The sequence below is a fragment of the Schistocerca gregaria genome, chromosome 5, assembly GCF_023897955.1.
Source record: "Schistocerca gregaria isolate iqSchGreg1 chromosome 5, iqSchGreg1.2, whole genome shotgun sequence".
Lineage (NCBI taxonomy): Eukaryota > Metazoa > Arthropoda > Insecta > Orthoptera > Acrididae > Schistocerca > Schistocerca gregaria.
Window position 1 is genome coordinate 29,944,059 of NC_064924.1, and position 14,861 is coordinate 29,958,919.

Consider the following 14,861-nt stretch of genomic DNA (forward strand, 5'->3'; position numbering starts at 1 on the left):
GATACGCAGAAACAATGGTGTATTTCGTTCCAAAGACTGACAAAAGCTATTAAGCAGATGGTCATAATGTTTCGGCTCATCACTGCACATATTCTAGATTCATTAACACGTGAAAAGGTAACATCCAGGCAGCTCCACCAGAAGGTGTTGCACAAAAAGTGGGAAGGGCTATTGTCTTCGACACAACTATGTAAACAGTAAATTGTCAAGATGTTATACATTTAAAGAAGCTATTACAGGTTTTAGTTATTTATTGCCACACGATTCTTTCGACAGAGACTAAAGTCAGACAGTAGGGCGACAGAAGAGCTTGCATAAGGCCGACAGGGCGGCTAGACTGGGGGGCGGAAGCCGGCGCGGGGCGATGGTGGGCAGTCGCGGGCGCCGCGGGCAGACCGCCGCCCCCGCCGCCCCCGCCACCGGCCTTATCGCGGCCCGTGTTTGCTCTGCGCCCTCGCAGTTCCTCCACCCCCCCCCCCCCCCCCCCCTGGCCGCGCCCTCCTGTCAGACTGAAGTTTCGGCAGGGTTTTCTCAGCGCCCGCGGCCATTTGCTGAAGACAAAGCGGCTGGGAGTCGCTTCTGACTCCCAGGGGCGACAAGCCGCCGGCTCCGCACAAAGCGGCTGTGCCAGTAGGCCACCCTGGAGCCCGAGCCGCCCCTGCTGCTGCTGCTGCTGCCGCCGCCGTGTCCGGTCACAGTCTCTGAAGGAACGGCGCGGAAACGTAGATGGAGGTGTGCCCCCAAACATGCTGATTATACATATACCGTAGTCGGTCGCTCAAGACTGAAATTCTCTTACATCAACAACACCATGCAATATTATTTATTTCTAAATACTGACACATACAGACACACACACACACACACACACACACACACACACACACACACACAAATATTCGCAAATTTATGAATTTGTATGCTCATATGCTTACCTTAAACTGTCCTTTGTGGAACCATGGGTCTCCGTGGATATCACACAAAGTTTCTGCGTAACTGATGTCCCGTTTTCCACAACAGTCTGGAAACTGACTTAAAATAGTAATGGAAGTTAAAGTCTCTACAAAATTAAAAGGAGATAATTATTCAACAGCTAACGCTTCCCCATACCAATTCGAATAGGTGGTATGAATCCGGTACTGACAGTGAATAAGCTTCTAATGACCAAAGACCAGACGGCAAACGTGCTGTTCGGAAACCCACCAAGGCGAGAAGGAGCGCAGCAGGAGCTTCTGCAGCCACGGTTCGTCACACTGCAGCTACTACCAGCCTCACCCTTTAATAAAGCCAGAAAACGTCCGTGACAATTTGTTCCGATATTCAAGCCCATCGAGTCAACAACTTTTATATTTGATATCTATAGGAATATGGCTACAGTTGCATATCAGTTATCGATGGGAGAGGATGCAATATGAACACGATACGCGTCAACGCAACGAGCATGCCAATTCACGTACACGGGAGTGAAGTTAGTGCAGTATACGGTGCACACCAAAAAGTACATAATGCAATGAGCAAAATCATGGCATAAACGCGGCTATATAAGGTCGACAAAATAAGTACTATCTAATTCTTTGGCTGGTCATGAGCTTTCATGAAACCAACAGACTAACGACATACAACTGGTTAAACCTCTTTTCTCAATGTACGTTAATCCGCGTAATATTCTTTCAGTAAACTCAGTAGCAACATATGGCGCATGGTGAAATCTGTCCACATGGCCTCGAATCTGATACTAACGTACGAAGACAGGGGGAGGGGGGGGGGTTGAGCGTAAAAAGAGAAATTGAGATTCATCATTGAAAATCCAAACCTATATACTTAAGTTCTGGCTTTACTTGAATTTTGAGTGAATGTAAGCGGAATAATGATGACTGCGTTATCAGTAAGCTACAAAATATTTCATAGACTACAAAGCTGGGAATACTTGGTGAAACTGATCTCACAGTGAAACCACATCAAATTAACCAAACCTCTTGCACTAAACAGATCAACGATAGTAATTAAGACTCAAATAAGCTCGGATGATGCTCAGAATTATTAAGTTCGATCAATGTTGCACATAGTAAGGAAACATGGTTGGATACGAATCACAAGACCGCGCGGAGTGGCCGCATGGTTTGAGGCGCCGTGTCACGGATTGCGTGGCCGCTCCCGCCGGAGGTTCAAGTCCTCCCTCGGGCTTGGGTGTGTGTGTGTCTCGTCCTCAGCGTACGTTAGGTTAAGTTACTTTAAGTAGTATGTAAGTCGAGGGACCGTTAACCCCAGCAGTTTTCTCTCTTAGGAATTCACACACGTTTGAACACAATCACAAGGAACACACTCAAATGGAAACAGTATTTCCCCCACAACATTTTCATTAGTTCAATAATATCTCTCTTCGCAAACTTGTAACGCGAATATATCGTGACCAAGTGCAATCTAGGGAGGGTTAATTTAAAGCCGCACTTGTAGCATGAGCACGTGATCGAATACCACTCACAAAGAAACACAGCAAAAACAAATAAAGTTCTCCCACAGCAGGTCGCTGGCACTACTTGTCCTCTGTTAAGTAATTGTGCAGTGTCCGAAATATCCCAAGGGAACAGAAATTACACTCGTTTGTTCTAACAGGTGGCGACTGGTGTGCGCACTTGGTGGGGTACAACTCACAGAGAAAGTGGCACGGATTAAATAAAATTTCCACACCAGTCAGCTATTGCCTGAAACATATTGAACTCAATAAACTTCTGCTGGAATGTAATGTGAGCCAAGTTAGGATAATTCAAGAAAAATAGCGATGAACATCTAGTCAAACAAAAGTCATAAAATACACACGAAAAATTCGAAACAGTTCGCCAAGAAATCTAATAAGCTTGCAATCATATTCTCACAAACACAATCGAAAGCAATCTCGATTGAAATTTGTTCATTTTTAAGGAAGTTCGGGACAAATGGTGGCCGGCCGGTGTGACCGAGCGGTTCTAGGTGCTTCAGGCTGGAACCGCGCTACCGCTACGGTCGCAGGTTCGAATCCTGTCTCGGGCATGGATGTCCTTCGGTTAGTTAGGTTTAAGTAGTTCTAAGTTTTAGGGGATTGATGACCTCAGATGTTAAGTCCCATAGTGCTCAGAGCCATTTTTTTGAGGAATGGTGCCAACAAGCGGCTAGCTACTACATAAAAATAAAAGTCTGAAACTGTTAAAGTAATGAATCAAAAGTATACCGTTCCAGTAAAAGAACGACATTTTACACCAGACTATACACTGAGAAAACGCCCTGCAATCGAAATAAGAGCATGGACTGGTGGTCCACACTACACATGTACTCGCAATTAAGCCCCCTTCTTTTGCCGTCAAACCCAACAAACAAATGATAATGAAGACATCATTTAATGTTCCTCTCTCTAAATTGACTCTAAAAGAAACGTTATTAGCGTTCTGTATGACTGCACACTACATTCTAATATCTCCATTTTGCCACAACGTGGAGAGGGAATTCCACACAGCTATGACCCCTCCGCTCACTGTACAGACGAAATACTGAATTGAAATGAAAGTTAAATGAGCACTCTAGCTGCAAACAGACGTTGATATACTTCATTGGGGAGATGTTGAAAATGTGTGTCCGGGACTCGAACCCGGGATCTCCTGCTTACATGGCAGACGCTCTATCCATCTGAGCCACCGACGGCACAGAGAACAGTGCGCCTGCAGGGACTGATCCCTTGCACGCTCCCCGTGGGACCCACATTCCCAACATGTCCACACCACTACATTCGTAGTGCCCCCAATGGATGTTTGCCCATCATACTCATTACTCGGCGCAGATTAATCTGCCAAGCCCCGTTCGAGTTCGGGCATAGCGTGACTTCCCGACCACTGAATTTCTTGTGCGAACGCACACGCTATGCCCGAACTCGTACGGGACTTGGTATTTAATCTGCCACGAGTAATGAGTATGATGAGCAAATATCCATTACGCGCACTACGAATGTAGTGGTGTGGACATGTTGGGAATGTGGGTCTCATGGGGAGCGTGCAAGGGATCAGTCCGTGCAGACGCACTGTTCTCTGTGCCGTCGGTGGCTCAGATAGATAGAGCGTCCGCCATGTAAGCAGGAGATCCCGGGTTCGAGACCCGGACGTGGGAACACATTCCCAACAGGTCCCCAATGAAGTATATCGACGCCTGTTTGCAGCTAGGGTGTCCATTTAATTATCATTTCAATCTAGTAAAAGCTGCGTGGTCATCAACGGTAACTGTTCTTTCGGGAACAGATACTACCGTCATATATAGCAAATACTGAATACCAGTCGGAACCAGGGGAACAGCGGCCCTATTCAATCCCAGTCGAGGGGCAGCTCCTCCTTAGCGCTGACCAACCTGACACGTTCTGCTCAGCTAACTTTGATTATCTTTGGCGTTGGCTTCCCTCTGCTGAATTTGCTCACTGTACTCTACCGACATTATCTTTGGTCACCCCTGATCTCGCGATATTTACCCCAAACTCACTTTCGAGCACTCAGACAACCACGGTGGAAATGGTGTGAAGGGAAAAAAAGGAGTGTTACGTAGAAATCAAACACAAAAGAGCCCATCTTATCAACGACTAGGCGTCAATAAAAAGGTGACGGTTATTGACACCACAACTAACAATAACAAATTACCATTTAACGGGAAAAGAGAATGGAGCAAGAGCATTTGAATGTTAAGTACAGAAATCCATAGTTTTATTCCCGGTGTGACAAAATTTTATACACTTGCCCCTTCCGAAGCAACAATCCATCCGTTTATCATGTCCCTATGATCAAATTATATAAACAGGAAGGTTTCTTTAAATTAATGACTTACGAGTTTTATTTTCACTATTAACATTATCAACTGTAATTTATTATTTCGCTCCAGAAAGATGGTTCAAATGGCTCTGAGCACTATGGGACTTAACAGCTATGGTCATCAGTCCCCTAGAACTTAGAACTACTTAAACCTAACTAACCTAAGGACATCACACAACACCCAGCCATCACGAGGCAGAGAAAATCCCTGACCCCGCCGGGAATCGAACCCGGGAACCCGGGCTTGGGTAGCGAGAACGCTACCGCACGACAACGAGATGCGGGCCTACAGAAAGACAAAGTTGTATATTACCACTAACATATTTGTATATCCATAGTTGCTGCTATTTCCAGTGTCTATTTTTCAAAATAAGAGAAGCAATAATTGGCTCTCACCTTCTGTCTGACTGCTACTGCACCGCAGATTGTAACCTTCTCTTGTATAGGTTCGTAAGATCTTTAGAAATAACTGCTGGAAATTCTGATTTAGTCAAAATTTCATTTACAAATATGAGGTTACTACCTTTAACTAACGATATGCAAACTTCGTTATATTTCAGTATCAGTTGCTTTGGAAAGGGATCAGTTAGGTGCCTGCCGATTCGCGCGCCATCTGCGTGACATAACGTGCAGATTTGCACGATAAAGAAAAAATCGAACCTTTCAGTCTACGTTTGTTCAACGAAGTCAGGTAAAAATCATGTTGTTGCATTATATTCTGTACAAATACTGTCCTCCGTCACCAAACTCATTTACTCGTCAACAACGATTCGGTGACTGACGACCATCCACACAGTTAATCCAATTAATTTACGTGTACGTCGACCACTCAAATACATTGTTATTACCAGTTTTATTTATGCTTTTCATGCTTTGTTCCTGCAATGGTCACTGTGACGCGTTTCGAATTCCGAACAATTATTCTTCAGAAGAATACAGCATCAGCATCTCAGTCTAAATTGTAAATTATTTCCCAAATACACTGATAAGCGTTCCACAGGGGATCATGGCAGGACAACATAACTTCTGGTTACGTGTACTGTAAAAAAACAAACTTTATCTTATGATATGGATACAATGCATGGAATACAACGACAAATATTAGTTAGTTTAGTGGTAAAAGATGGCCAAAATCATGCCACGAACGTGCATAACACAGCAGCAAAGCTCGATAATTGCTTTTGTCCTATTCGAGAGCATTCTTGATTAGCATTGTTAGTCAGTTGTGTACGGATATTAGTTTCTTTTACGTGGATTCATTAGTAGGTGTTACGGAAAAGATCGGAAATTTGCTTAACACGAAGCCTGAAAACTCACAGGAGATAGAATTCACAGACAAGAATGAAGATAGTGACGTGGCTGTATATAATGTAGACGCTTCATCTATCGAAACTGAATCTATGCTCAAAGTGAAGCTATAAATTGTATTGATGGTTAAAACTGTTTCTCGTGTTGTACCGCGTCAAAGCCGACCTTTCGACCGTATTACAATGGCCTTCTTGAGAGCAATCCACTCCCATTGGCTATCGTGTCACACCAGTAACCAAGTACAGCATTCGAATACCACGCTCACTTACAGTTTAGTGAAGACAATAAGAAATGAAATGTCAGAATTAAAAATCGAATTATCATCAAGAATTTCAAGTGAATTATCATCTGAAATATGTGGCAAAATGTTCTCCGCATGTGATGAAATACAAACTTTGGATATTAAATATGTGGTGAGAGTGAAATATGAACAAAATCTGAGGCATTTACTTCTGCGATAACGACCTTAACCAATGTTGATTCGAATTTAACTTCGCAGCACAATGCTGTTAAAACTGACATGACAAATTTGTCTTTCGAATACGGCACATTAATAGACGAACTCACAGCATTGAAATATGCCTCTGAAATATTAATGGCATCTGATTTTGTATTATCTAAACCAGGAATGGTTTCAGTTGGAAAGTGTAATGAACAATTAAATTCTGAACTAACACACGTACAGCAACTTCCAGTTATTCAACTTTTACCGGAAAGTGTCACTTGGGAGAAAGTTATTGAGACAGAAGGTAATCCCTCTGAGAATCCATCAAGTAAAATTTTACCAGAAACGTAAGACAATAACACAACACGAAACAAATCAGTGATGTAGCGAGTGAGCCATACGATGTAAAACAAAAGGCAAAAGACACATTGTCATCTGTAACTACTTCCCATAGTGAAAACATTTTTCCAGTAGTACACAGTAAAATGTTCAGTAACATAAGTGTACATTGAAGTGACAAGATTCAAGGGATAGCGACGTGTACGTATACAGATGGCGGCAGTACCCTGTACACAACCCACAGAAGAAAGGTGCATTGGTCGAGCTGTAACTTGTACTCATGTATTGTACATTCATGTGAAAAGGTACCCGACGTGATTATGGCCACATGACGGGCATTAATAGACTCTGATCGGCGCGGAATGATAGTTGGAGCGAGACGCATGAGATATTTCATTTCCGGAGTCGTTAGGAAATTCAGTATTCCGAGAACCACACCGTCAAGAGTGTGCCGAGAATACTAAATTCCAGATATTACCTCTCACCATTGACAACGCACTGGCTAATGATCTTAATACTTCAAATTTCTTTAAAACACAATCCATTTAACGTGATTTGTGGAAGGGACCAAGGAGTGAAGTTCACGTATTTTGTTGATTCCCACAGTAGCAATATGTGGTTCTCAAAGGAAGCAATTTAAAAATATGAAATTCCTCATTTAATGTGTACATCCTTAGGCTCAGCATAACATATTTAATCATTTTATAATCGTTCCACCATAGTAAGAGACAGGGTAAAGCCCACGTGCCTGTCTGAAAGGCACAATAGCAAGATTTTGTTCACAAAGAAAATAAAAATTTCACACGCTAATTGTATATCATGTAAGATTGCCATAATCCACGTAAACATTTTATTTTGGTCCTATGACCGCGAGAGACAGAGCAAGGACCACGTGCATGGCTGGAGGGGACACAATAGCAAAATGTAATTCACATAGAAAGCTAATTACAACAAAAACGTTTCACTCGCATTTCCGTACGTAATAAAATACTGAGTCACCACACAACTGACATCTGCCAGGCACCTCCTCACCCAACCTGTGTGCTGCCAGAAGCCGAATACGAGCGCTGTTCTCCCTGTCCTAACTTTCCCGCCAGGCGCTGGACGGTGGGACAGGTATAACCTGCCCTGTACTTTTCATACAGAAGGCGGGGGTTCGACCACGCCATCAGGTCACCTCGTTCGGTACCAGCATTACCTACCCAAAAGTATGAGTTCGCAGTACTGCCTCAAACCGCAACGGACTACTGGCTGTACTGGAGCGAGTTCTGAAATGCCCTGAATATGGCTTATTCTCTCATTTACGCAACGCAGATGAAAGGAAATGGGGCTGTGCAAGGACTGAACACCAACAAACAGAGCCGTGCGCTCATTCCTCGTCGAGAGGCTCCGTATGGGACCACCACAGTACAAAAGCAAGAAATACTCAAATCAAGCCTGTTAGTGCGGAAGTCGCACTTAGCATTCATGAAAGAGTTTCAGCACAGCTCTTTCGACCGCTCTGCAGGTTACAGCAAACAGTAGGGGGTCTGAGGCACAGCCAGCTGCTATGTAGTCAGCATAACGTCAGCACTGGATTCTCCTATAAAAAGCAGCAACAACTTCACATCAAACTTCCCAGCAGTAACATGAGATATGCCTCCTCGTTTAACACAGTCACGCAATAAAAATACGGTATACTGTGGTTTGCAGACCACACAGTTCTCCTAGCAACAGGTCAAAAAGAAGTACAGGATGTAGTCGATAGAACTGAAGTTGAGGGAAAGATCTATGCAATGAAAATATATACAAAGAAAACAAAAGTAATGGCACTGGGACGAAAAAGAAAGGTAAACATATTACTGCATGGAAAAGTATTAGATCATGTATAAAGCTTTAAATACCGCTGAAGCAGGTTTCAAACGGACTTGAAAAGCAGCACAGAAATTAAAAGCACAATAATAGTGGTAAAGGAGGCATGTTATAAGAAAAGGACACTTTTCTGCATAAATACAGACAAAGATTTGAGGAAAATGATTAAAAAATGTATGGAGTGTATTCTTGCACGGTGCTGAAAGGCGGACAGTGAGGGAGAAGACAGAGAAAGGCTGGAGGCTTTTGAAATGGAAACATGGTGGATGATGGAAGAAATGGGTTGAAAGGAGAGAGTGAAAAATAAAGAGATACTGGGAAGAGAAGGAGAACAAAGTCGGTTAATGGATGTAATACAACTAAAAAGAAGGAAAAGAAATCGGGTTGGACATATATTAAGAGTGAAGGAAGGGAAGGAAGGGAGTATAAAAACAGTCTTTGAAGGGTATGTGGAAGAAAAGACGAGGCGATGGAGGAAGAGATTTCAGAGATGGATGGTGCAGAGAACGGTAGCACACACACCAACATTCAGAAGGAAGCAGTGGATAGCATGAAATGGAAACGGAAAGGACCTGCTAACATAACAGAAAGTTGATGATTATGACGATGCCAGAAAAAACCACTTTCACGTAATAAATAAAAAACAACAACCACAAACCAAAGTTGACAGATTGATGACGGTCATCTGCAATAGCTACCGAAGCACTGGTAATTTCATTATATACGACGAAACAGCCTACGCTCGTTGATAACGGATAATGTGAGAACGTGATTGCTTTTAGGTATTTCTAACTTTCCTGTAACATTTCGGGCGGAGAACATGTCCAGAAAACGTGCTTCTCCGGTTTACTTCCAGTCTTTGAACCGTAAGACAGGTCGAATCATTGATACCGACAGACCGCAGAATCATCTGCCTGTCATACAATGACTGCATCACAAATGTGATCAGAAGAGTAGGCATGTGTAATTTCCGATAGACGAAACCACGAGTAGGTCGTAACATTCTCCAACTGTCTATGACGATTATATAATAACAGCCGAAACCGAGGCGAACTTAACACGAAGAGTGTCACTATCAAGAGTCGAGATCATATTCCTGGAAGTTTTGTTGAGTTCTAAAGTCAGTCTGCAGTATTTACCACGGACGGAAGGCTGAGCTATGTAGAGCCATGTGTTGTTCAGCGACGAATCGCACTTCTTTTTACGGTGGTCTGATCGAGACCAACGTGTCGAGATCTGCGGGAAAAGTCACAGAGAATAGCAATTCTCGAGACACATACCGGCCCATCTCGTAGCATCAGGGAGTGCCTAACTATTGGGTATGAGAACAAGATCACTCTGAATACTGTTGCACACAGACTGAATGCTAGGCAGTATGTGGGACAGATGGTGAACCCTCCTCTTGCACCCTTAATGAACAAGGTGACAAACAGAATACTCCAGAAGAATAATACATGACATCACACAGCAGTTTCGACCATGAACGCCTTAAGCCTTGATGAGCAATACGAATCGTCTGACTGATCTGCCAAGGCTCTCGATTTCTCATGCTTAGATGATACTGGCGATGCGACGGAAGGACGACATTTCACACCACATTTCAGCCAACAATACAAATTTATGAACTGACACAGCACGTGTTTCAGAAGTGGCAAGATGGCTTCCATGCTACAGCGAATATAAGTGTGTACTACTGGTCGTGTGGGTAACACTTCATACTGATGATGATGCTGGGAATCAGTTATGAATGGAATGACAGTTTTATCATTTAACGCCACTGATGTCATGGTCTCATCCACCAGGTTTGATAAACATTGGACTGGCCTTTTTATGGTGTAACACACTGCAATTACGTCTGTGTAGATGGCTTGCTCCATAAGATAAATTACGATCCATGACAGTTCAGGCATTTCCACTTTGATCATTACGTCATAAACCTCAGCGCATCTAGAGATAAAGACATTGTTTCGTTTTCGTGGTAAAAACAAAATCCACTGCTCCATTTGTCAGTTCAGTATAGCCACATAAGACTTTTGTTAAACTGTTGTCACTGTGAAATGTCGGAAATATTTTCAAGACCACTCTGAGCCCATATCTTCGATAGGATGATCCCCCGTCCGTGTGTTCTCCGCTTACATACTTTTGCTACCGTGTCAAGTCGTCGCAACGCCACCAGACGGCATCTAACATAGCGGTCGGCAGTGGTCGTAATATTCTGGTTAGTCAGTGTGTGTTACGTGGTACCACGAAACAACGATCACAGAGAACAATGAGCTTCATCGAATCCTGGCTTGGAGAAATCAGTGGTATCTCGTGTCGTTTAGACATTTCCCATCGTCACTCGATTAGCATGTAAAATGGGTATCGCTCATAAGTGTTGAGAACAGGCTACGGCACCACTTCTCGCACGGAGGAAAAACTCCAAATGGTTTCTGCCTTCTGAATCCCGCTGTGTTGAGCCAGTGTGGGCGCCGATGCTCTGAAAGTTGCCCCTCACACTTATGCTTATGTAAGGTTCAAGGGTAGAGCTTGTTTCACAGAGACTTTTTGCTGACTGGCGTCAATAGCCTTGTGCGAACCGCTAAGCCAGGGCTACTGGTTGTGAAGGCTTGTCAAGCAACATTTACAGTGGAAGTATGGATGGGTATCGTGAAGGCACCGCAACCTACATTTCGAATCTTGCTCGTGGTCTGCTGTCTCAGACGTCTCCGTGAGCGAAGGAGGAACTATGGATGGGTATCGTGAAGGCACCGCAACTTACATTTCGAATCTTGCTCGTGGTCATCTGCCTCAGACGTCTCCTTGAGCGAAGGAGGAAGTTTTTCTCGTTCAGATCTAATCACACATCTGATTCCAGTTGGTTTCTGCTAGTGGGGTCAGGTGAAAAGATTCCAGTCGAGACTGAGTAGGAGGAGGCATTCATTATACAGACAACAGTGAGAGTGCTCGAATGGAAACTCTGGACGAGGGCTACGGAATCGTCACTTTGGACCACTGATATGAACGTGCACGTAAGTAAAATTAGTGCAGAATTACGGAAGACTGGAGCGACTGGTAAGACCTCAACCTGAGGAAACTCAGTTTGGATTTCGAATTAATTCAGGAACACGCGACACTGTTAAGGCGTTTTATATTAGAAAATAGGTTAAAGAGAGACAAGCCTACAGTCATTTATATCGTTTGTACAGTTACAAAAGCTTTTAACACTGTTTACTGATACACTCTCTTTGAAACTGTGTAGTTATTGAGAAGAAAACGGGAAGTGAAATGTTGTCTACAGCTTATACAGAAAACACACTGCAGAGGGAGATGTCGATGGGCATCAAAGCAAAGTAGTTCTTGAAACGGGAGCGACATAGGTTTGTAGTGTATTCATGGTGGTATCCAGTCAGTCCCTTGAGCAGTCATTAAAGAAAGGAATTCATCTACATATACATACATACTGCGCTAGCCACCAAGCGGTGTGTGGCGGGGGGCACTATTCGGGCCATATTTCACCCTCGCGAGGGAGAAACGACTCTCTGAACGCCTCAGTACGAGCTCTAATTTCGCTTATCTATGGTGATCATTGTGCAATTCAAAAGTCTGTGGTAATAACATATGCTCTAAATCCTCCGTGGACATCGGATTTTGGAATTTAGAGAGCAACTCCTTCCGTATAGGGCGTCGTCTATCTGCAAATATCACCCACCTCAAACTATGTATTAGATCTGTAACGCTCTTGCGATGGCTAAATGTACCAGTCACGAATCTTGTCACTTTTCTTTGGACCTTCTCAATCTCTTGAATAAGACCCAACTGGTAAGAGTCCCATACAGGCGAACAGTACTCTAAGACTGGACAAACTAAAGTACTTTAAGTAATTTCCTTTGTTGAAGGACTGCGTCGCTTCAGGATTCTACCAATAAACCGCAATCTAGAGTTCGCTTACCTGTTAATTGTGTAATTTGTTCGTGCCATTTGAGATCATTTCGAATAGTCACACCGAGATACTTGACGAACGTTACCGCTTCCAAAGGCTGGGCATTTGTTTTGTACTCGTACATTAACGGCGATTTTCGCTTTGTTATACGCAGTAGGTTACACTTACTAATATTGATAGATAATTACCAGTCATTACACCACGCATTTATTTTCTGCATATCCTCATTGATTTGTTCACAACTTTCGTTTGATACTACTTTCCCATCAGCGGCAAACAGTCTAATGCCGCTGTCAATACCATCAATCAGGTCGTTTATGTAAACTGTAAAAAGCAGCGGAGCTATTACGCTGCCCTGGGGCACACCTGAAATTACGCTTGTTTCTGTTGAAGTCTCCCCATTCAGGACGACATACTGCTCTCTGTCTATTAGAAAACTTTCTATCCAACCACATATGTCATCGGACAGACGGAAAACGCGCACCTTTGGATCAAGCCACAGTGCGAAACTGAGTCGAACGCCTTTCGAAAGTCGAGGAATGGCATCAACCTGGGAGCCGGTATCTAGAGCCTGTTGTATATCATACACAAAGAAGGCCAGCTGTGTCTCGCATGACCGCTGTTTCCTAAAACCGTGCTGGTTTTTGCAGATGAGCTTCTCAGAGTATAGAAAGGTCATTATGTCTGAACACATATGTTCCATGATTCTACAACAAATCGATGTCAGTGAAACCGGCAGGTAATTACGTGCATCCGATTTTCTACCCTTTTTATAAACTGCTATGATCTGGGCCTTTTTCCAGTCCCGTGGAACTTTCCGCTGTTCCAATTATCTCTGATATATGATGGATAAAAAAATGGTTCAAATGGCTCTGAGCACTATGGGACTCAACTGCTGTGGTCATTAGTCCCCTAGAACTTAGAACTACTTAAACCTAACTAACCTAAGGACATCACACACATCCATGCCCGAGGCAGGATTCGAACCTGCGACCGTAGCAGTCGCACGGTTCCGGACAGCGCGCCTATAACCGCGAGACCACCGCGGCCGGCTATGATGGATAAGAATGGTCCTTTATTTGTAGCATAATCAACATAAAATCTTACGGTAATACCGTATGGGTCAGTTGCCTTCATGGCGTCTAAGGATCTTAACTGTTTTACAATCCCAGATACACTAAACACTATGGCAGCCATCCTTTCGTTTGTTCGATAAGTGAAAGGGGGAATGGTGCTGCAGTTCTCTACCGTAAACGACTTTTTGAAGGGTAAGTTTAGTACTGCGGCCTTTTGTTTACCATCATCCCTGACATTACCCGTACTGTCAGCAAGATAAGGTATTGAATTATTTGTAGCGTTCATAGATTTTACGTACTACCAAAATTTTGGGGGTTATTTTTAGAATCTGCGGAGTTGTTTCCAGTTCGTTAAATGTATTTCTCGTTGACCTTTTGACAGCTGCTTTCATTTCGCATAATTTCTGTTTGTCAGTGCGGCAGTGACTACTTTTAAAACGACTGTGGAAAATTCTGTGCTTTCTCAGAAACTTCCTAATATGTTTGTTGAACCAAGATGGATCCTTTCCCTCTCCTATATTTTTGCTAGGCTCATATTTCTCTAGCACGTGGTGCACAATACCGTTAAATTCCTAACAAAGACGCTCAATAGCTTTGTGTTGCGCGGTGAATACTTGGAGCTAACTAGTAAGATGTTCATTAATGACACATTTATTTGCTTTCCCCAACAATAAAACTCTACGCTGTTTCTTTGGTTTTTTTGCGATTTCCACTGACGTAGAAGCGACAACGACATTATGGTTCTAATACCTTCTTCTAGATTAATTTCCTCAAAAAGATCAGGTTGGTTTGTCGCCAAGATATCTAGTGTGTCCCCATCTAGAGTTGGTTTTCTAACCAATTGCTCAAGGTTGTATGTTGATAGCGCTCCTAGAATAACTTCACACGAATATTTGCCTTTTTCCCCTGTGATAAACGTGTAATTTTCCCAGTCAATGGACGCCAGATTATAGTCTTCACCTATAACTAATGGATAATTTGCATGTTTACTTCCTGTGTACTCAAGACTTTCTGTGAAACATTCTGCGACGTTTCTTGCGAATGCTGGTGGTCTATAGAAACATCCTAATACAATGGTCACTCCTTGTCTGATTGACAGCTTT

The 14,861-nt window shown here is 43.2% G+C and overlaps 1 protein-coding gene across 1 annotated transcript in view; it reads left to right on the forward strand.

The window, feature by feature from the left end:
• Positions 1–364: 364 nt before the first annotated feature.
• The window catches only part of LOC126272794 (keratin-associated protein 5-5-like), an 85,200-nt gene continuing 70,703 nt past the window's right edge, over positions 365–14,861 (forward strand). Inside the window, exon 1 of the mRNA XM_049975944.1 lies at positions 365–437. Within this exon, the coding sequence (XP_049831901.1) occupies positions 365–437 (73 nt within the window). The remainder of the gene's footprint in view (positions 438–14,861) is intronic.